At 35.7% G+C, this 22,670-nt stretch overlaps 1 protein-coding gene across 2 annotated transcripts in view; it reads left to right on the forward strand.

The window, feature by feature from the left end:
• Positions 1 to 22,670, forward strand: part of IFT56 (intraflagellar transport 56) — a 55,866-nt gene that overhangs the window by 11,839 nt on the left and 21,357 nt on the right. For both annotated transcript variants that reach the window (XM_021552803.3, XM_021552801.3), the window contains exons 5-13: positions 3,692 to 3,741; positions 5,386 to 5,531; positions 6,755 to 6,926; positions 7,326 to 7,400; positions 8,613 to 8,715; positions 11,784 to 11,839; positions 13,044 to 13,097; positions 13,525 to 13,588; positions 20,815 to 20,903. In XM_021552803.3, the coding sequence (XP_021408478.1) occupies positions 3,692 to 3,741; positions 5,386 to 5,531; positions 6,755 to 6,926; positions 7,326 to 7,400; positions 8,613 to 8,715; positions 11,784 to 11,839; positions 13,044 to 13,097; positions 13,525 to 13,588; positions 20,815 to 20,903 (809 nt within the window). The remainder of the gene's footprint in view (positions 1 to 3,691; positions 3,742 to 5,385; positions 5,532 to 6,754; positions 6,927 to 7,325; positions 7,401 to 8,612; positions 8,716 to 11,783; positions 11,840 to 13,043; positions 13,098 to 13,524; positions 13,589 to 20,814; positions 20,904 to 22,670) is intronic.

Here is a 22,670-nt window from a genome sequence, read left to right on the forward strand (position 1 = left end):
ATGTTTAAACTCTAAAGGCTACTAACCTTATTTTCTTGTTTTGTTTTTTAATTATAGTAGAAGCTACAGCCCAGGAGTAATTAATTTGATGATTTTTAATTTACTTTATGCTTAGTATGACTGAAATTAAATGTGTGTGTATGGCATGTAACTGAACATAGCTGAACTGCCATTTAAATTTTGTGGGAATGAAAAATTTCAGTGAATATCGTCTGTAAATTTAATTCAAGAAAATTCTGAACAGTTGAGTTGTTCAAATGGGTAAACCTCACTACTGGCCCATGGGTTTTTTAAAATACTTTTCCCATTCCCTTTCATTTTCCCCTCCACCAGTGAAACTTTGGTTTTGAGACACAGAGGGCTTCATTCTGCTACTATGTTCAACTGAGCAGAGCATTGTTTCTCAGGAACAAGGAGAATAAGGTTTCCTCTGGTCATATTTTCTGCTGTCTGGATGGAGCCTTCTAAGCCCTGCTCCCCCCCTACCAGCCCCTTCTAGGTGTGTTTAACGTGTGTTCTATGCCTGTTGATGTGTGAAGTGCTGCTATAGAATATACATTATGTGCTAGATGGGATTTGTTAATGCTGGATGCATGACTAGCAGTGCCTCGCACTCTTATGAGAGGGCACAAATGCCAGATTGTCCATGACTCTATTTAATAATTTTTTTACTGCCTGAGACAGCAATATGGAACCCACCAAGAATCTGAGCTGCCATTTCTAGTGAGTTTGACGTTTTGTTTAATAACTAGTGAAGAGATCTTCAGCAATGTCTTCTGTTCTGACTGTAGTTACTTATTATATTTTTAAAATACTTCAGTAGGTGCCTGTCAGTGTCAGCACATAAAAATATACAGAACACTTTTAAGATCTATGACAGCTATGACAGAAATGCCTGGAAAACAGCAGTGATCATGACAAAAATTCTGGAAAAGGAATATCAATGCGTTTCCTAGGTGGAAATATATCTTGTCCACCTACTTCAGTGCTTGAGTACAAGGCCAATACTAGACCTGAAGCAGGGTCCAGTTTGTTTGCATGCAGCATTGTTGTCATGTACCTTAGGATCCCAAGATTGCTTTGTACTGATTTAAAAAAAAAAAAAAAAAAGAGTAGAGTTATTGTCTTGAAAAAGGAGAACAGGAAAGGGAGACTGTGCTTCCTGGTAGCATTCATAGATCAGTGACAGTGAAATTCAGTAGCAGCAGAAAATAATAAAAAACAAACTTAAAAATCATTGGCTCTGATGAGGCAGTTGTATCACTTCCTGCTCCAGTGATTATCCCATATTCATGACCCCATTATTTCTGAAAACAAATCTGACCTTGTTTATCTGTTTCTTTATCTTCCTTAAAGAATGTATTTGGCAGCAAAAGAAAATAAACTGCTGATTCTGAATGTTTCCATATTTCTGCTTACCATATTGACAGGGCTATATTTGCGTGAGGTTTTAAGCAACTTATTTTCAAGAATATCAGATAGCTGGTATCATATAATATCTTACAAAGCAGGACACTTTTCCACCCTCCATATATGCACACCATCAAAACTCAGATTTCATCTTTTGCCTCTTTTTAAGTGTTAAATAATGTGGGCTAACATTCCAGCTTTTGCCAAGAAGTAAATAACAATTTTGATGTCAGATCAGATGCCAGGTTTGCAAGGGTATCCTGCACTCACTGGCTGACCAGTGAAACAAAAATTCCTTGGTTTAGATTCTTGACAGTATTGCTTGTAAGTCACAATTTTCACAGTGAAATTAATGCTAAAACACACTCAAAAGCGGAAAAAAAAATGAAATCCTACTCAAAAAAGGAACATTGGTGTCTTTACCCATAGTACTGTGATTATACAATATGTTATTTTCAGTATAAATCCCACAATCTGTCCTGCTTGTATTTTTGGAGTCTTTGATGACCAAATGTTTTGAATTGTGAAGGATAGCTGTGGTTGAAGTTTCTCACAAAAGCACATGTATGGTCCATGTGCAACCCTTCTAAACTTTGATATTAAAACCTATCAATTAATGCTGGGGAATATGTAGAGTGAAGAGCATGCATTTAAATTAAAGTACGCTCACTTTCTAACTCAGTTGCTGAAATATGTATGCTATTGTGTCAGTTATACTACTACAGCTGCCTATGCAATATTTGTTGTAGATGAGAAACTTTCTGTTACTTAATAAAGAGCCTAATTCCCACATATATCCTAGACTGAAGACAATTTTGCTTCTTAACAACTTGATGCTCTGTTAAAAGTATCTTACAAGATGATGTGGTCTTGTGAGAGTGCTTTCAAACCACTTTTTTATTTTTGACTTTTATTCTAATAGTTCTTTAAAGATACAATCAACTGTCCTAATTTTTCTAGGAACATGGTTAAATAACACAGTTTGCTAAGGAAAAAAAGGGAAGTAATAGTTGCTGTACTTACTAGAAGTACGTGGGCAGGCTTGTGCTGCCAATCTTTCTAGAATGGTCTGGGTTTAGGCACTATCCACTGTGTTACAAAGTGTACTTACTATGTAGAGAAAGAATAAGAAACCTGGAAATCTCTTGCTAAATTGTTTAAAAAAATAAATTCCATCTTCAGGGGGTGGTGGAGAAGAAGGATTGGTGGTTTGAGCCCTTTTATGGTTTAGGATGTCAGAAGAATTACAGCCTTGTGTTGCAGGCTATTGCTGTGCTAACTCTGCACTTTTGTGGCCTTATAAACACAGTAAATAATTCTGCTTTTTGTAAAGAGTCCATGTACACCCCTTCTGTGGAACATGGTTTGCCAGCTGGTTGGTCTGAGCAAGACTGAGAGTGCTCATTAGGCTAGGAAAAGTACAGAAAACAAGGGAAGGCATTTTGGAAGATTGCTTGCAAAAGAAACTAATAGCTCTGTATGATCAGGACATTTGTTGCTCTTGGTGAAGCAAGAGGCTCTAGTGACTTAAAACTCTGCCGTTTACAATTTGTGTCATATGGAGTGAAATCAATGGAATTCCTAATCCTGCTGGAGCAAGAAATTTCATTAACATTACTGGCTCTAGTAAGAAAATATCCGTCTTAAATTTCTTGCTATATCTTAGTTTGAATCTTATCTGCTCTGGCTGTAGAACTTTTTTGTGTGCCTTTCATTCCTAAGGACAGAAATATTAGAGGTATAATATAATGTGCGTGACTAACAAAATGGTAGCAGCACTGGGTTTTTCAATACACTAGAAGTTGTCAAGACTCCTGGAATTATAAATCAAAACTTATTTCAAATGTGACACATATAGAAGTAGCCTTGAGTTTGTATGTTGCTGCTTTTTATTTTGAAAAAGTGCTATGCTTAGGTGTCACAAATAAAAAACCACAGAGAATTATTGAGAAATCGCTGTAGGGAAATGATAATGCAATTCATAGAAGTTTTAAGGTTCATTAAAGGTAGAGGCCAATGAAAAATTATTTGCAACAGGGATTTAAAAAGAAATAGTCAGGGAATGAAGATAGGAATGAGAAAGACCTCTAAACTACTCTAAAATTGGTAGAACCTACCCTAAGGCATGACCTGCAAAGGGTTCTCAGTGAAAAACGGTACTTGGGCTAGTTAATGAAAGAATAGGGGTGCATTCATGTCTATTGAGAAAGAAAGTTAAAAATATGAAGAGATACCCTGTGAGTAGTTCATTACAATAATCCTTACTGGATTTCCCTTTCAGCACCTAAGAGTGGTCTCCAGAACCGTTTACTCTTTCATCTGGCACATAAGGTATCATGTCTTTTCTTCACTCCTGCTTTGTTTGTTTTCTTTTCAATTTACTAATGTGTAATTTATGCTGGCAACCTGGCAGAATAATTAAAATGCCTGTGGTGGCAGAAGAACAAATATTTTTCATAACCACCCTACTGTATTAAAATGTGGAAGAGAAAGCAAGTATGAAAATGTGATCTCAGAATAGATGCTCTCAGCATGTTTCTAAGGAAAGTATTACCAATACACTTCACATAAGTTGTACAATAGGAATGTAATGGTATTTTTGATCATGAGGAGAATGAAACCTTAATAGAATCAGAAATGTAGAATGCACTATTTTACTTTTTTTTTTTTTCTAAATGTAGTAAGTTTTCCTAACTTGCAGCTCTTTTATATGTAGCAATTTGACCAAAGTGGTGTATATGCTGTACTGGTCCTCTTAAGTAGTTCAGTATCCAGGAAATAATATTGTTAATAGCATGAAATTTAATTTAATTTCAACAACAATTAAGTGCTTATTTCACTTACTAGACATAGCGATCTTCCCTTAAATTACGTTTTGTACCATCCTGTACCAGAATATATGAGAAGCATTCTGCTACTAAAGATACAGACTTAAAAGGAAGTATAAATCTTGAATGTTAGCTTTGATATCAGATGCTCTTTACTTAAATATTTGTTAGTTTTAAGAGAGAAATCTTAAAGCCTTTTTACAGTGGTATTGGCACTTACAGATGTCTGTGATGAGCTAGGAATTATGCAACTTCTCTTTACCTAGTTAATCACTGGAAATAAACAGTTTTACCAAAACTACGAAGCCCATTTCCTTTAGTTCTGTTAAGCAACTTATCTCACCTTTTAACTTTGTGATTGGCTCAAAGAGGGAGGAGAAGGATTTGAAGAAAACTAGCAGATAGGTGGAAAAACAAATATATAATATTACAGTTTATGACTAAGAGAAATTCATAATTACTGTTGAATCAGCAAAACCAGCAAAGGGAAGCAGTGGAATAAGTGATTTGAGCAAACCTATTAGGTAAATAGGTCTCAACTTCACTAATGTAATACAAATGTTGTGGGTATGTTTAACTCTGTTCTTTGTTTTTAGCCTTCTGTGTGTGTGTTAAATGTGCTATTCAGCAATGCTTTTAAGAATAAATAATTTACTTAAAGAAAATAGAAATTGAAGCCTGGTGAAAGTGAACTTGTTAATGCTGTAAAAAAGACTAGTAAAATTAGGGCTTGTGTGTTTGCAAATCTTGTGTTTTTCTGCTGTGCATGAGACATTAGATTTGGATCTACAAGCAGCAAAATTTTTGCTGGCTTGAATAATTGCAATGAAATTTTGTGTTGCAAAATTTTGTTTATAAAATAATTAATTCAGCTCTTTCCCTCTTATCCATCAAAGCACATGGCATGTAATTATATCTAAATCACACCTTAAAGGAGAATGTGTGATTAGTTTTAGCCTAACATTTATCCAGTTTGAACTCATCTGCTTCTTTAATGTTTGTGTTTTTCCAGTGGTCAAATTAACTTTAAAGTAACAGCAGTTTTCCAGATTTTTAATGGTGTTTACCAGCAAGGACTAAATTAACCTGGTTAATTAAAAAGCTTTTCTTGTTGAACTCTTCTGAGAATATGTCCCACTCTTTTTAGTTCAGTGATGAAAAGAAGCTGATGAGCTCTCACCAGAACCTGCAAGATGTTACAGAAGATCAGCTCAGCCTAGCATCTATCCACTACATGCGGTCCCACTACCAAGAAGCTATTGATATCTACAAGCGCATTCTGCTGGAAAATCGGTGCGCATCTCTAAACCCTACTGGAGCATCTATGTTATCGGTGCCATTTAAATTCCAAATAGTTGCTTGGTTTCTGAAAATAGACATTTTACATAACTGCTATGTCCCTTTCCCATCACAGAATGTGCACCAGTTGCAGCTCCTCAATTTTGTTCATATAAAGTATTATTGAAAACCCCACATTTAAAAAGAAATCTGCTCTCTCTTGTTTTCTTTTTTTGCGAAATTGTTTGTTAATTCATTCTGATATCTTTTTTATTTTGTTAGTTATTTCTTCTGAAATGATATATGGTTATGCACCTGCTTTGTCTTTTTTTTTTTTTTCCCTCTGATAGCCAATCTTGGGACTTTGCTTGAATTATTGACTTCTCCTTCACCTCTTAGTCTTCCTTAGAAGGGTTCAGTTCTTGGGTTTTATGTAGAGTTCCTTTGCATTCCTTTAAGTCTGAAACTCGTTCCTTCTCTGTATCCTCTGTGACACTTGTCGGGTTTTTCTATCATGTTCTGCAAATTTTTAGCTCAGAATTTAACAAGGAACAAATTGAATTCCTAAGTGGCTGGAAGCATTTTTCATAAAATAGAAACTGCTGTCCCAGAATACTGCTGTCTTTTGACACTATCTTCTCTTGACTGTTTCAGAGAAATCCATTATAATGCATATATCATGTAATGCTTGGGAAAGAGATTTTAGCCTCCAAGTCCTGCAGAAACAATCACTCAAAACTAAATGAGTAACCGTCATAACAATTACCCTTTTACTTAGAGTTTTCACAAATGCTTGTCTTTCTGTCCAGTTCTTCTGGCTTGACTGCTTGTAATAACATGGAATTTTTGAAATAATTGTACTTGGTACAAACTTTTATGTGCACATTAAATGTCTTTGAGTGTATTGCTTAGAAAATCATTTTCTGCCAGGCCAATTATCGTGCTCATGTTCTGCACGTTTCCTCGGTGTGAAGTTGTTACTATTTCCCAGACTTGCAAACCATAACTTGTTGGTAATTCTTAAAAGCTGCAGTAGCTGCTGTGGAAAAAAATACTGTGAATATGTCCTAGCTGACAAACTAGAGAAGCCCTAAGCATTTCTCAGAAGCCCCAGTTTTGATGTGTTTGTAAAATATGTATAAATGTGAGAGCTTTCTTTTATTTTAATGTGCTGTAATGGGAAAATGTTAAACTATCTGGTGGGATTTAAAGGCTCTCTTTAATCCTCTTTCCTGCAGGGAATACCTGGCTCTGAATGTATATGTGGCCCTGTGCTATTACAAACTGGATTACTATGATGTATCACAGGAAGTGCTAGCTGTTTATCTTCAGCAAGTTCCTGACAGCACCATTGCCCTTAACCTTAAGGCTTGTAACCATTTTCGACTTTACAATGGAAAGGCTGCAGAGGTATCTATTGGACAGTCCTTCAGCTCACCTTTATTTTAGTTTAAGATTCCATACATGTTTCTTTTCCTTTGTCTTAATCAGTAATGTTGATAATGGCCTTTACGTTGTCACCATGTTTTTACAGGATTGTCACCTATTTCAGTTCCCCTGCCATTAACCCATCTGTCCACATATGTGCATAGTGGTCTTTCCATTTTCCCAGTATCCTTTTGCTCTTGTGTTTATATGTATTACCCAATTGCTAAAATAATTAGATAGAAGTGGAAAGGCAAAATCTTCTAGTCCTCCAACACCAATGGAGATTTCTTGCTGTGAGCTTTGAAGCTCATTTGAAGCTCCCCTTAGGCTTCTGTGCTTTTTTGGTTTTATATTAAAATTTTGGAATGTATGTAATTCCAGGCAGAACTCAAGAACTTGACAGACAGTTCTTCATCATCTTTTGAGTTTGGCAAGGAGCTCATTAAGCACAATCTGGTAAGTAATTAATTTCTAGGATTTAATATGAACAGCAGTCACATGTAGAGCTTTTAATAATAATTCATAAAATGGAATATTTTGAAAAATTGCAGACTTAATTGAGTCTCTGCTGCCATATAAAGTCCTAATCCAGGAATCCTACCATTATAATGAATGTGCTATCAAGTGTATTTACTTTTTTTCCTGGAATTTTTCCTTGACAGTTTGAGACTGTGTCAAGAAAATAATAATACTGTTGCTTTTAGTTGTGAAGGCATATTAAAATAATGTATGTTGTGCAAGAGTACCTATGCAAGATATTTTGTGGAGCCCACTCAATAAAGACACTGTATATGAGTGTCTACAGGACAGGATGACCTGAACTCTATTTAGTACCAGAACAATTTGACTGGAATAAAGATAGCTTGTGAAAATGGCCTTCATCCCAAAATTACTAAGCAGAGAATTCTAGGAAAAAAGATGCTCATAAAACCAAAATACTTTTGTGTTCCACAATAAAAGAGTCACTAAGAGTAACTAATGGTTAATTTTCCTTTCGGTGGTATTATTGTTTTGCTGAACAACTGGTAACAGTAGATTGCTCATGTTTAATGACAGGCAGTTACTTGCTTTGCCGTTTTTCAAGAGCAGTCATCACAAGTTAACACTTCTTTCTCAAAGAGTTAAAACTGCTTTGAAACTGGACTTTTGTAAATTAATGTTGTTTACTTTGTATGTTGGTATTTTTGCCAGTGCTTTATTGAATAAGTACATTAGATCTTGTTGGAGGAACTGTTTTGTGAAAGTGGAGTATAACCATCTGCTCCTGATCATTTTAGGATCCTGTGTCATTCTAAATAAATGTGGAGGTATTAGCCTAATGTTTTTCGTATGAAAACATCAGCAGCAGTTTATAGTTTTATATGTGTTCCCTTCACTCGACTATGTTATTCTTTTTAATCCTTGATATATAATGTATCACTCTTTTGAGCTGCTAAAAGCTGAAATAAGTTAATCTTTAGATATGCATTAAATACTTATATTCTTCAGAGTAAAGATTGTCACACTGTATAATTCTACAGCTACATTAAAGCAGGAATTAAACTAACGACAGAGTCACTGACCTTTTCGTACTGTTTATGCAGGAATTTAAGCATTAATTTCCTTGAATTAATTTATCATAGAAAAGATTCTGATACATGATTATCAATGTGCTGCTTTTCTCTGCAGGTGGTTTTCCGAGGAGGTGAAGGGGCTTTGCAAGTCCTGCCTCCTCTGGTTGATGTTATTCCTGAGGCAAGACTGAATCTTGTGATTTACTATCTCCAGCAAGGTAAATACACCCTCCTCTGGCTCTTTCATAGCTTCAGGAATAACATTAATTCATCTTATCTCAACTTATTCAATGTTTTCTTTTTCTTTGCAGTAAAGTGTAATTTATTTCACTTTCTGTTCCTCTGTAAAATAGGGAAGTGAAAGTTCCCATGGCTTGCAGGGAAGGGCTATAATACTGTGCACTCAAAAAAACCTACTTCAGCAGAGTATTGGAATTTTTGGGCTGCAGGAGATGGCTTTGGAGATGGTAGTGTTTATTTGTTTCTAGTGAGGAGACCTCTCCTCTGTCTGAATATGTGAGAATTGTAGGCATATGTCCTGTAAAGGCAAGGACAACCATTTCTGTAAATACAGCACAAACAAAATATGAACCAAAGTGACTGTGAACAAGATATTTCGTTAAAATCTACTTTACCATTCCTGAAGAATGCAGATAGGCAGCCAGAATCAGTTGGTAAGGATTTTTTACTTGTATATCTCCTGTGTTTGCCAGCTTTAAATAATATCTGAGTTTTTCAGAGCTATTCATATTCTCCCATTGTGTTCTTTTATTCAGCAGTGGGTTGACTGGCTGTGTGATTCATGGCAGGTCCAATTAGATAAAGCCTTGTCCAGACAAGCATCCAGTTAGAACTTCCTCTGTTTTACAATGAGTCCCCTACCTTTCTCTCACTCTGTGAAACCTGTTTTCATCTACTCTATACCCTCTTATCAGTTAATTGTAGACAGTGATAAGATCTCCCCTGAGATCCTTCCTTCTTTGAAAGCTAGGCAAACTCAATTCTCTCAGTTTCTCCTCAGCCCTCTTCCTGTCTTGGGAGCCCTCAGGTGGGCTCACTCCAGTGTTTCAATGTCTGTCTTGATCCTCAGATCCGAAGCCTGAACACAGTACTCATGTGCAACCTCACAAGTGCCAAATAAAGAATTCCTTCCCTTGCTGTGATGGCTTCATTCATGCTAATATGATCCAGTGTGCCTCCTTTGATGCAAGGCTGCTCTGTCTGCCAGATTGCCTTTTAAACAGTAGACTTGCTCAGGCATGTTTCAAACCAAGCAAGACTTGCATTTTGCCTCCATTGAACTTCATCAGATTTCCTTCAGCCTACTTGTTCAGCCTACTGAGCTGCTTCTCAATATCTGGGAGCTTTCTTCACAATCTTTTATCATTTACAGACTTGCTCAGAGTACTCTGTGCTATGATCAGGATCATTAATAAAAATAAGTTGTTCAACAGTATCAGTCCCTGGGGCATTTGATTAGTGATGAGCCATCTGTTGGATTTTGTACAACTGGTCACTGTCCTTTGGTAGTCTAGCTAGTTTTCCATCCCCTTATAGTCTTAGTTAGTCAGTCCTATCTTTCAAGTTTGTATGAAAGACTATTTCAAAGACAATGCTAAAGTCAAGGTATACAGCATCAACCTTTATCTCCTTATTCATACAACCAGTCACACTTAACGAATTATTGACTACATTTTGGCATTGGTAAATCCATGTCTGCTGTCCCCAGACACCTTTCTGTCCAGTATTATTGTTGCCAGTGTCACTATAGGCAATATTGATACTATTACCAATTATCTTGCACAACAATATTGCTGATGATAATATATGTGTCAAATTAAGTTCTACTTACGTGGAAACAAAGTGCATCTCATACATCAGTTAAAAATCAGTCTTGTTTACTTATATGCTGTTAATTTTGTAGTAATTTTCATTAGTTAGGTTCTTCACTTTACTGTGATATACAAATGACTTGTGTACAGACAAAGATCAAGGGGAATTTGGACTAAAACCTGTTTTCTGGTTTGGCTAAGTTTTCATTTTTAAGTCTTGTTAGGGTAACAACATTGGTCAGGAAAGTGAGAAATTCTTACTTCTAATAACTACAGCTGTCTCTCCAAAACTTAAAAGGTCTCTGATAAATGTAGGGTTGTGCTGATGATATATGCTCTGAACTGGAATGATTGAAGCACAAACATTCATCCTGTTTTTTCAACTCTTCAGCATAGTGACTTCTAAGAGGGTTTGAGGTCATCTGTATCCTGATGTAATCTGCTGCTGTGAGATTTGCTAGTTGCTTCTGTTGGAGCCTGAAGAGCATAGGTCTCTGTTGATGGTCTACACTGTGTTGATAAAAATAAGGATTACAGTCTTTCTTTTTTTTTTTTTTTTTTTTTTTTGGTGGTGGTAGCCTGAGCTAGCCAAAAATATTAAAAAAAAGAAAAAACGATAAAAAGAAAAGCAAAGGTAATGCTGTCTTATTATGTGACTGTTCAAGGGAGTCAAGGAAGTAGGTGAGAAAGCAGAGGTGATGGGTGGGAGCCTGGCAGCTCCAGTGCATATTGCCTTAAGTGGTTGCATGGATTGTATGTTCTAGTGAAAGAAAATTTTTCATTGATAAGGCTTATTTGTGTGGGCAGTTGGTGTAATGCTGTATTAACAAAATTTTGCCAGTAACAGAGTATCTTCACTAGGTTGATTTACAAAGCCATAGTGCCAACATATTTTTTAATTCAGTGAAAGTTTAGGATCTATTCAGTTTATATAATTCCTGTATGGAAATGAAGTTATTTATAGATTTCAAACTTCACATTTAAACTTTGATACTAGTAGTGCTTTTTCCTTTTTAATTAGGATCTGCTGGACAGATGCTGAAATTTTGCTAAGGAAAAGATGAAGTTTCCCTACAGCATCATGTTACCCTGCTCTCTTTGAGGGCTAAATAAATATGCGAAAACAAAATACAGGAGGATGATGGATTTATTATTTTGACCTTATGCTGTTAAGAAGGCAGCCACTGGATTATGAACAAAGGGGCCAAACCATCTCTGCTAGGAAAACTGTAGTAATAAAGAAGCTATCACTCACTCTGTGTTTGTTATTTGAGTTCTAGAAAACTATCACCATTGTGATAGAAATGTACAATGATTTATAGTTCCCTTTCTCCTCCTGTCTAAATGGTTTATTTCTTAGTCTATGACTATTGGGGAATGTTGTAGAGGATGAGTGACTTGTTCTAATACAGTGTGCTATGGGTTGTCATGCATTCTGATGTCTGGCATTTCAGATGATGTGCAGGAGGCTTATAACCTGATTAAGGACCTGGAACCTACAGCTCCACAGGTAATTGGAAAATGATGTCATGACACATAAAGACAGAGGTTATAAACTGATAATATCCTGAGGACAGCTTGCCCCATTTCTACTCTTAAAACTCTTGTGTTTTCAGCTCTTCATCAACAATAAATTTAATGTGCATGCATGAAGTATTATATATGTGCCTATATGAGTACTTTAGCCTGTTAATTACTGTACCACCTGCGTTCAACTAAGAATACAGCTCTGTTGTGCGCAGCCTTGATTTTGGGAAATGGACCATTACTGTGCAAGTAAAAGCCCCCTTACAACTATAGCTACCTGGTTGTCTGCCTGGTGTGGCTTTCATCCCTCAGACTTGCTAGCTCAGATTCTCATATAGTTTGTCCTGAAGCCATTTCAGTTAAAATGAGCTAGATCAGATTAAACAGTTTTAATAAATGGTATTTTCTAATCCCATCATACTTTGGCTGCCATGAGTGAAGACTAGTGTCCCTTGGCTACTGCTGTAGTTTTCTTCTGTGGCTGTTCCAGCATCTTTAGTTTCTGATTTATTCCTCTTTGCTGCTTATTTTCCAAAGGTCAAACAGCTGGGCATAAAAGAGACCTTTAATGAGTGTATGGAAGAAATTAGATGGAAAGAGGGAGGGAGGGAGGGAAGGAGGGAAAAGGAAAACCTCAAAAACACAGATCCGGTGATTCTGTGCTGAGGAGTGACGAGTGTCTTCTGATGTCGCTTTACACTTCTTGCATTTTTCAGAATAGCAGAACTTACTTGAATGGTTTTCTGCAGCTTTTGTTCCTATTGTAAAATATTGTCCCAATATACTTGGCTAATAATTCTTGATCCCATTTTGAAATGAGACTCTTTGTGCTTTTTTGTTTTCCATTTCTCACTCACACTTTTAAAGAACTCCCTGCTAATATTTGTAAAACCTCCTTGAGTACATCTCAAGTTTCTTCTTTGTCGCGATGCCTGTAAGATAATAATTTGGTCTCTGTAAGACAGTTGGTACTTACTATCCTGACTAGTATTCTCAGAGTATTTCTTTACATTCTGTTATTGATCTCTTGAAAGATGTCTCTCTTCTTCTGTGTTAACCTCTGTAACAGGGCCCTCCTGGTTTATCAGGAGTACCTACTAAAACAGATTTATTTATATAAGTCTTAATTATAAGATTTGGGTAAGACAAAAGAGTGTCTCTGATCCCTTTTACCTTTTTTTTTCCAGGAGTACATCCTCAAAGGGGTGGTAAATGCAGCACTTGGACAAGAAATGGGCTCGGTGAGTAAAGCCCATGAGGTTCTCCAGCTTCTCCAACAACACAATGTGAACAGATCTGTAGAAACTGGAATGGAGTGAAAGAGGCAGTCATTTCTTATTTAGATTGCAGGATCTCTGAGTCTCTTGTTGAACCTCCTGTACAATAATCAGTCCAGAATTAGTGAAATGCAAATTTCTGTTGCTGGTCTTGATAGTAAATCAAGATGAATTTAACTTCTCTATCCTGTTTCCAAAATCCCTGTTTGATTTTTACAGTGTTCTTCTTTATCTAGACACATAGAATGGCACATTTACCTTGTCTGGTTTTGCTTCAGCCCTGGTTTATCTGTTAGTTGGTCCCTAAGTGTTCCTTAGAGCATATTTTCATTGTGTATTGTAGCATCAACCGTGTAACTCATCTTGGATTTCTTTTTTACTCATCTTCCAGAGAGATCATCTGAAAATTGCTCAACAGTTCTTCCAGTTGGTGGGGGAATCAGCCAGTGAATGTGGTATGTTCAAAATGTTCTTTTTCCATTAAGTAAGCCATCTTAAAATATCCAAATATATACCATCATATCTGTGTCTAGCTGCTGACTGTTAGCAGGAATATTGCTAGGCTTTTGTTTCTATAGGCTGAGTTTCAAAAAGTCTAAAACAAATTTGAAAGTTTAAATTAGAAGTCTCGATTCCAAACCTTACTGTATGACTTCATCTGGAAAAGAGGCTGTAGTGCAAACTGCAAGTCTTCATGAGAGACTCCGTAGCAGCTTGCCTTTGCCTAATAATCCCATTAGAGAAACAGAAGACACCAACGTAATTAATTAGATTAAGTGAGCAGCTGAAACCTCACAGGCAGAGATACACAGGTACAAATGCAGGACCACTAATGAAAGCCTGTCAAGTACATAGAGTCCTAGCACTGAGGGTGCTCTGAAACTGAGGGTTATAAAAATGTAAAGAAGACTTTGGCTACAGGGTTAAATGGAAGCTCTGAGACTAACTTCTTGCTTGAATAAGAGATAAAAAAAAAGGCTTTATAACCCACCCTCCACCATGCCCCCAACCAGTACAGTTTCAATATTTAGTTTTATTTACTGAATAATAGACCAAACCAAGTTCTTCTTTTCTCTCCTCTTTACCAAAAGCAAAAATCCCAAATGAAAAAAAGTCAGTATTTGTAACATAGAAATTAAGACTAAATGGGGCTTTCTAGTTTCTTCCGTAGGCATTTTCAGTGAATATTGTTTCTTTAGGTGGGTAACTTGTGCATGTTTATGCACAGACAGCTCATGGTCCTCAGAGAGTGGATGCTGTTTTCTGTGTCCATGGTGACTAAAGAGAAGAAGCTTCAGAGACAGAGTGGCATCACTGGTGAAAGAATACTCAGAAATACTGTTGAGCCATTCTATTCTGTTCCCCTTGCAGCCCTGGTACTATTGAGGTCATGCATCAGAGAATTTAATGTTGTAAGGCTGGAAGTGGTTCCATAAATGAGATTCCCCTAACTCATTCCTTTTGCATTGAAGGTATCTCTTCAGAGCTGGGATCTCAGCAAACAGGAAGAAACAATATGAACTGTAGCAGTGGAGAACTCGGTTAGCGGGAACTCATGGCAGCCAAAGTGTGATGGGATTAGAAAATACCATTTATTAAAACTATTTAATCTGATCTAGCTCATTTTAACTGAAATGGCTTCAGGACAAACTATATGAGAATCTGAGCTAGCAAGTCTGAGGGATGAAAGCCACACCAGGCAGACAACCAGGTAGCTATAGTTGTAAGGGGGCTTTTACTTGCACAGTAATGGTCCATTTCCCAAAATCAAGGCTGCGCACAACAGAGCTGTATTCTTAGTTGAACCCAGTATCTTAATGCCTGTAACAGTCATGCAGGTGTGATGAGTGACAAGAGCACAAATGGATAAAAATAATACAGACATAGTCAGGGAAGGATTTCTTGTGAAGATATATCCCAGAATTGAAATTGTTAGGAAGCCAAAAGTCTGAATTTTACTGTGAAATACTTTTGAATTCATATGCAAAATGCAGATAGACAGGCTGAGACTTCAGCCTTTCAATGGCTGGGGCAGGGGAAATGGCAACAGAAATGTAGTACACTTAGGGAGGTGGATTACTTGAAAAAAACGAGCCTATGGGAAGGATTGGTTCCAATCAGAGGTAAAAGGAAGCATCAGTACTGTGAGCATCCTACCCTCATGGTACTTCATGTAAGAACTGTTTTGTCGTCCTCTTAAAAGTTCGTGGGAAGAAGCTGCCATAGCAAAGAGCACACAGTTCAGGGTGTGCAGAGTTTACCTTTAAAGGTAAAATAGTGTGAGGGGTTTTGTTTAACCTCAAATGAATAACAGATTGAGACCATGAAACAGTACAGAGGAAATAGAAGAGGCACAGTTCTGTCTAGGTAGGATATAACAAAAAACCAAGGACATGAAGCTCAAGTATGTAAGTGTTTTTATACAAATATTAGATGTTTTTAAACAAGTTGGTTTTTATACAAATATTAGATGTTTTTAAACAAGTTGGGTCAAGTGGAATGCCTGATTTTAGAAGAGGAAGCTAAAAACTAAAATATTTTTTTAATGTGATAGGAGGAAGGTAACATGTAGGATGTTGTTCCTATTTAATGTACAATAGGAATTGTACATTAAATAAACACAAGTTGTACATAAATATAGATAAATAGATTATGCCAGTGGAAAACTGGTTCTAAATATTATAGAAAACTTCTCTCAAAAAAAAAAATCTTTATCAGTGAGTAAAATAATATTTTTTTCAATTATATGTTTAGATAGGCAACTCCCCATATTGAAGCTAAATTATTCACCAGCCAGCCTGGACAGGAACAGTGGCATTTTAAACAGGTTACAGATTTTATATAGGAAGATAAATAATACTTGGAGAGTTTAGTTCTGCCCAGATTTACCTAATAAATGCAATTACATGGCATAATAAAGAGCATGAACTTTTTGTTTCTATCTTTCTTAGAAAAAGCACAAATTAACAGGTAACTCTGGACTAATATTGAATTACATAGGATCTGAGTTGAAATTTTATTTTGAAATGACAATTGTACTACAGTCATCTGAATATAATCAAATTCAAAATCTGCATGTTAGCAAATACCTCAAAAATGCCTACTGTACTAATCCTAAGAGAAGCTATGTAATAACCTTTCTAATTTCTAGCAGAAAATTAGAAAATTTACAGGGAAATAGCAGTGAAAAGGATAAAATGCACCTGATACAAACACTGGAAAGAACCTTTTATTTCTCTAAAGAAAGGGCTTGTATTCATAATTAATGAGCTATAGGAGACAAATAATGACACAAGTGGGTTTGCCAATGGTACAAAATTACCCATACTAGTACAAATAAAAACCTCCACAATGAAGAAAGATGTGAAAGACTATTTAATACTGGGTAATAATATGTAAATTAAATTTAGCAAAATTAGCAGAAAAGTTGAAGAGGATCTTAAGAATTGATGAGGACAGAGAAAACAAAAATAATTACTGTCATTGTATATAGACGTGATTCTTTTCCTTGAATACTGTCTACAGTTCTGGTCCTTATATTTCTTTTAAAAATAGTAGCTCAAGAAAGGATACAATAAATACAGCAAGGATGAACAAAGAAAGGAGATAGATTCTTTAAGTAAGTGAAAAGGAGAGATTAAGTAAAGCAGAATACCTGGTTTAAAAAATGATGACTAAGTTTGATTATGTACATCATAAATTACAAGGAAAAGAGAAATAGAGAAGAATTATTTACTGTACAATACAAAAATCAAAGAAAATTGACATAAATTATCACTTAAGACAATTAAATAAGCAGCATTAACTACTTTTTCACATAACACAACTTATTTAATAGAGAAACTTGTGAGAACCAGAATGTATAAAAGAAGTTGTAGATTTAAAGGCAATTGGCTATTTAACACAAATTTTTCAGCAGTGATTAAGTCCTCAGTGTTGTTGAAAGCTGGGATGAACTTCAGCAGAAATGCCATCACACACAGTATGTATTATATGTGAAATTAGAATACCTTCTTTCTATAGCTGTATATTCTTACCCAGCAAACTCTGAACTAGACAAACCTTGGATCCAATATAGTAGTTATTCTGTTTTTAGGTAACTTAGACTATTAGTCACTGTGTTGAATACTTGTGGTTATTTGTTTTGCTGGATTTAGAACAGAGAATGGAATTCTTGCTGGTTTTATACTTGGGCTTTTCCTAAGTAGCCAGCCATGCTGTTCAAGTGTGTAGGTCATGCTTCAGCACTTCCCATCAAGCTAGTCCTTCCAAGGACCTTTAAGATCCTCATCAAGTTGCTTAACTGCATTGCAGATTTACAATACAGAAGTAGGTAGTTTTTTTCTAGAGTAAGGAAATCGTTTGCTGTGTCTTTTCTTGCAACTGCTGGGCCTATGTTCCAGTTTTGCCTGGGATAGACTTAATTTTTTTCTTAGAGAATGGTATAGTGCTGCATTTTGAATGTAGTATGAGAATAAAGTTAGTAACACAGTGATGTTTTAGATTTGCAAAGTCAAGGACTTTCTGATTTCCCATGCTGTGCCAGTGAGGAGCTGGATAAGAAGTTGGGAGGGAGCATGGCCCAGACAGCTGATCTGAATGAGCCAAAGGGTTATTTCATACCATAGAAAACCATGCCCAGTACATGAACCATGGGGAGTTGGCTGGGAGGGGCTTACTGTAGTCTGGGGAGGGGCTGGGTTGGTGGTGAGCAATTGTATTCTGGGTTATTTGTTTCTCCTGAGTTTTATTCCTTTCTCTCTTTCTGTCCCCTTTTCATTACTATTATTATTAATAATATCTTATTTCAATTATCAAACTATTCTTATCTCAACTCACAAGCTTTACTTTTTTTAGGGGGCAGGAGGTTGGAGTGAACAAGCAGCTGAGTGGTACTTAGTTGCCAGCTGGGGTTAAACCACAACAATCTACAAGACTTCTTTTAATGTGGGTTATCAAAAAATAATGGATTAAAATGAAGATGTGGAATATTTTTTCTGACTTGCTTTTATTAACTGTAGAAATCCCATTGACTGCATTATGAAAAGCAGCAACAGGAGATTAGGAAGAAGACAGCGTCATTTATTTGTAAAGTCATTTGTAGTCATCAATTAAGCCCTTTGCTTTTCTTAATTAGATCTCTGCCTTGGAGGTTCAAGGAACATGGACTAAACTGAATTAATGTGCAAGTAATTTCCATTAAATATACACATTTTATCTTATGTTGGATACTTTAATAGGGGACAGACAAAATAAAAACTAAAAAACATCCAAGAAGCACTAAGGGTGTAGGAGTCAATATTCATTCTCTAGCAGCAGACATACCACCGGAAGAACAGTTTGAGGTTTTTTTACGCTTGATAAAAATTCTTAATTCTAATGACGTGAAATGGAACAGACATTATGAAGGAGGATATAAGTAGATTTTTATAGCTAGTTCTCATTCTCTTCTATTAGGGTCTCATCTGGATGGGAAATTAAAGAGATCAGATTTCTTTTAAGGAGGAAATGGGGCAAGAGGAACATCAGTGAAAACAAATTAATATTCCCAATAAATGCAATGTTTCTGGTGCTTAGCATAAGTCTCACAAACTACCCAAAACCACTGCAAGTATAGTGAAAAAGAGCATCCCATTTGTTTTCAATGGTCTTCTTTTAGGACCAACTCAGGCATGTTTGATGTTGAGTGAGAGGAATGAAACATTTCTTCTGAACTTCATGCAGTCTTTTCTTTGAAGTTCTCTTAAGTCACCCTAAGTAATTTTTTCAAGTGAATTTTTTCAATTTTTTCCTGTTTCTGCACAAGCCACATGGAGTGAATTAGAAAATTCTAGTTTTTCTGTCACTAGGTAGTATTCATTGCTGAGTTGTTTAAGATACACAGATGTTTTACTTGTTTGATTTTTTAAACTGAATCTTTCAGTAAAATATATGGGGGATGGTGTGCTGGGATAATAAAACTTTCTGCCAAAATGTGAACATAAGAATAAATACTAAAATTTAGAAACACTCAATTTGTTTATGGGAATATTGTGTTTCTAATATTTTATTACTGTGATTCATTTTTACTAAAAAAGCACCCTCAGTTTTAAGTCTACTTTGCATGTTTTGAATTTTAAAAATTTTGTTCAAATAAATTGTCATTTTATGAACTTCAGAAATTAAATTTCAGAGAAAAGGGGCATTTTTGACTTGTCTCTAGTCTTGTTAATCAATGTTTCTTGGCTCTTTTTTATAAAACTGTTTCTGTTATTGTCTGGTAAAGGCATATATTTGTCATGAAAACTATACCTGCATGTAAAAAAAGACAGATAAATATACAGGCCAGTTTCTGCTCCCAAGTGAACAGGTTATTTCACAAATAACCAAATAATCTTCTGAAGTTGGAGAACTGAATGGTATGGTTCAGACATAGATAAGGATTGATTGTCTCTATATAGAAATGATAGGACATCCAAGCTCAGTATAGCCTAGTCCTAAAAGATAAAAAATGAGACTATTTTGCTTTCCTTTGAAATGTATTTTGACATCTTATATAGTGCTTTCCAGGAATAATTACTACTTATTATATTTAAAGGAGAATATACTGTTTTCCAGTTGAATGCTTAATTTTGTGTGGTGGTATGGAGTCAAAATACTGATCTTTTGTTACATGAAATTTCTTCATATAGAGAAGTTATTTTAATTTTTTTATGTGGATAGATTGATGGTAATCAATAGTCAGAAGCAGATTACCTTTGGGATATTGGTGGCCTTAAAATCGTATCTCTGTCACCTTTCCAAACTGCACAGAGCAGCATCCTCTCTAATGATCACTTGATGTAGTGGAATAGTAGTGATTTGATATCTCTTCCATTTAGGCCTTCCCAGCTGCTACCTGGATACATCCATGTCTGCTAGCTGGGTCTTATCAAAATTAGTTGTAGTAGGCTTACTTCAGAATATTTAAAACAGCTTTGCGATAGCTTTCAGTAACACAGCTTGCAATGTTAGAGTAGGTGACAGCATAATATGGTTGCAACAAAGTTATGATGACATTGGGAGCAGCAAAGTGGAGTGATGCTCATTCAAACTGATATGTGTAACTTATTTATGGCTTTACCTCTTGTGAGCAATGTGGTAATCCACATGCATGAACATTAATTTCCATACTATCTGATATCACTTAGTATTTTACCTGTTCCTGCATTAATTCTTTTTTATAACAATATTTTCAGTATAGCAAGTTTACTCTCTAACTCAAACTAAAATTAAAATATGTATTTTCTTTGTCAAGGATAACTGAAAAACATAATTTTAAAGAAAGAAGGCTAATGGTGTAAGAATAACAAACTCAGGCTTTGTGTACAGGGTCAGTTCCTAAGAGTAAGAATAATTCATGGTAAAATTTTACTATGTAAATTGTGTCATGGAAAAGGCCTGTTAGGTAAAATTGTTATTTGTCTCTGTAGAGTTTGCTGTTGAACAAAGTCTTGCAAAAGTTATTGGATGCTGTAGAGAGAGTTGACAAGATGAACAAATGGAATTTTTTTAACCTTCAGTATGGTCCTTTGCCTGAAAAGGCAAGCTACACTATTTTTAGAAACTAGCTGCTTTCAGAGGTGCCAGCAATCTTGGCAGTGATTGCCATTACCATGTGTTTTCAAAGTCTACAAATTTGCATTTCTCTTTTGAATTTTAGATACCATTCCAGGGAGACAGTGCATGTCCTCCTGCTTCTTTCTTCTTAGACAATTTCCTAATGTCCTAATTTACCTCAACTCAATCAAGGTTAGTATTGTTATTTAGTGTTGGTAGTACTGTATGGAATCACTACTTTTAGACTGTACTATGTGAGACACAATGGAAACATAAAAAGATACAGAAACAAATCAGTAAAAATAAAGCACAGGAGTGATAGCGGGACAGAAGTGCTCAGTACAGTAATTGGATTAAAATGTAAAGAGGCAGTTTAGAAAATAGTACCATGCAGCATGGTGGGCATGCTTGTAATCTAATCATTATCAGGCTTTCTGGTGGCATCACAGAAGGTAAGAAATATAATTAAAGGAAGACAATTTTAACAAAAGTGTATATTTATGGGGCGGGCAGCATAGAGGAAAAAAACCCAAATGATAAGACTTATCAAGTGAGTGATAGAGATTATTGGCACTGGTTAATAATTGCAGACAACATTTTAGTGAATAAGAGTGTGTAAGGAAGGTAGGACACGAAAAACTCTGAAAGGAATAACATTTACATTTTACAGGGAAAGCAGTCACTGAAGGGCTAAAATAGGGCAGTATTACCAAAGCAGTAAGTAATAAAAATAAGTTAGGAATGTTATTTTTGCAGAAGTTATATGAGTACCCTGCAGACAATGTTGCATTTTTCAAAATAAGAGAAGCTTGAAGTCAACATCCAGTATTATCAGATCATTGAATAGAATGGGTATAACTTACACAGTTAGTCAGATGTGAAGAAATAGGGAGGCTGGAGTGTGGTTATGCATTAAATGATTGCAGTCTTGTTCCAGTGGTTTGAAACTAGAGTTGAGACAACTCTGTGTTTAGTAGGAAGAGGAATAAGAATTTTAAAAGAAATTATTAAAAGAACTGGGAGATACGCAAGATGAGATACATTCCTTATAACTACAATGTTATAAGGAGTATGAGATCTAAAGAAAAACATTGTTGTAATGGTGCCCAAAAGCAGCTGATGAGTGAAAAATAGTGAAGGTGTAGTGATTTTAAACTTTGTTTGGAAGGAGACTTTTGAAGAAATCCCAGTGGCTTTAGCCACTGGAATGGCTCCAGTGTAGTGGAATGAAGAGATACACCACCACCACTCCAAACTGGAGTATGTGTGTAATTGAAAAAAAGGAAATTAACAGTAAGAATTGCTTTGCCTTACTTGAGCCATCTAAAAGTTGGATTTCTAGTTAGAGCTGGTCATCTGGTCTCAGTTTATTGCCAATGGGTATAGATGGTAATTTCCAGAGAATTAATTCTATGTATTCCTTACATTTATAGTGCAATTAACTCCTCCACAGATAAGCTCAGCTCTTTCTATTTCCTTGAAAAGGTTCTTAAACAACTAGTTCTAAACTGAAAAGGTCAAAGTTAAATGTGATTACAAACCACCTCCAAGGTATATGGGACAAAAATTTACTGCCTACTACAAATTTTCTATCTTGTTCCTTTTGAAGTAATTGATCATTCTCATAATTTTTCAGCTGAGACTAGCCATGCTCAAATTTACTTAAGTAATTTCTCTTCTCTATAGGTCACAAGAATGCAGAAATAATTATTTCTGTACTATGTTATAGGCAAGGTGTATACATGGATTTACTTTCGTGTTTCATTCACAGGAATAAACTTCAGTTGAATCTCTGCAGCTCTTAAAATGGAGCTGACTTCTATGAAGATTATTTGCTTGGTATTCTCTCAAGAAACACTGCTTTCATCCATGATCAACTAAAACTGCTTTAGGAATAAGAAAGCCTCAGAGGACATAAATGTATTGCCAGCTGCCCTGAGGGTGACATTACAACACTGT

The sequence above is a fragment of the Lonchura striata genome, chromosome 5 (assembly GCF_046129695.1).
Source record: "Lonchura striata isolate bLonStr1 chromosome 5, bLonStr1.mat, whole genome shotgun sequence".
Classification (NCBI taxonomy): Eukaryota; Metazoa; Chordata; class Aves; order Passeriformes; family Estrildidae; genus Lonchura; species Lonchura striata.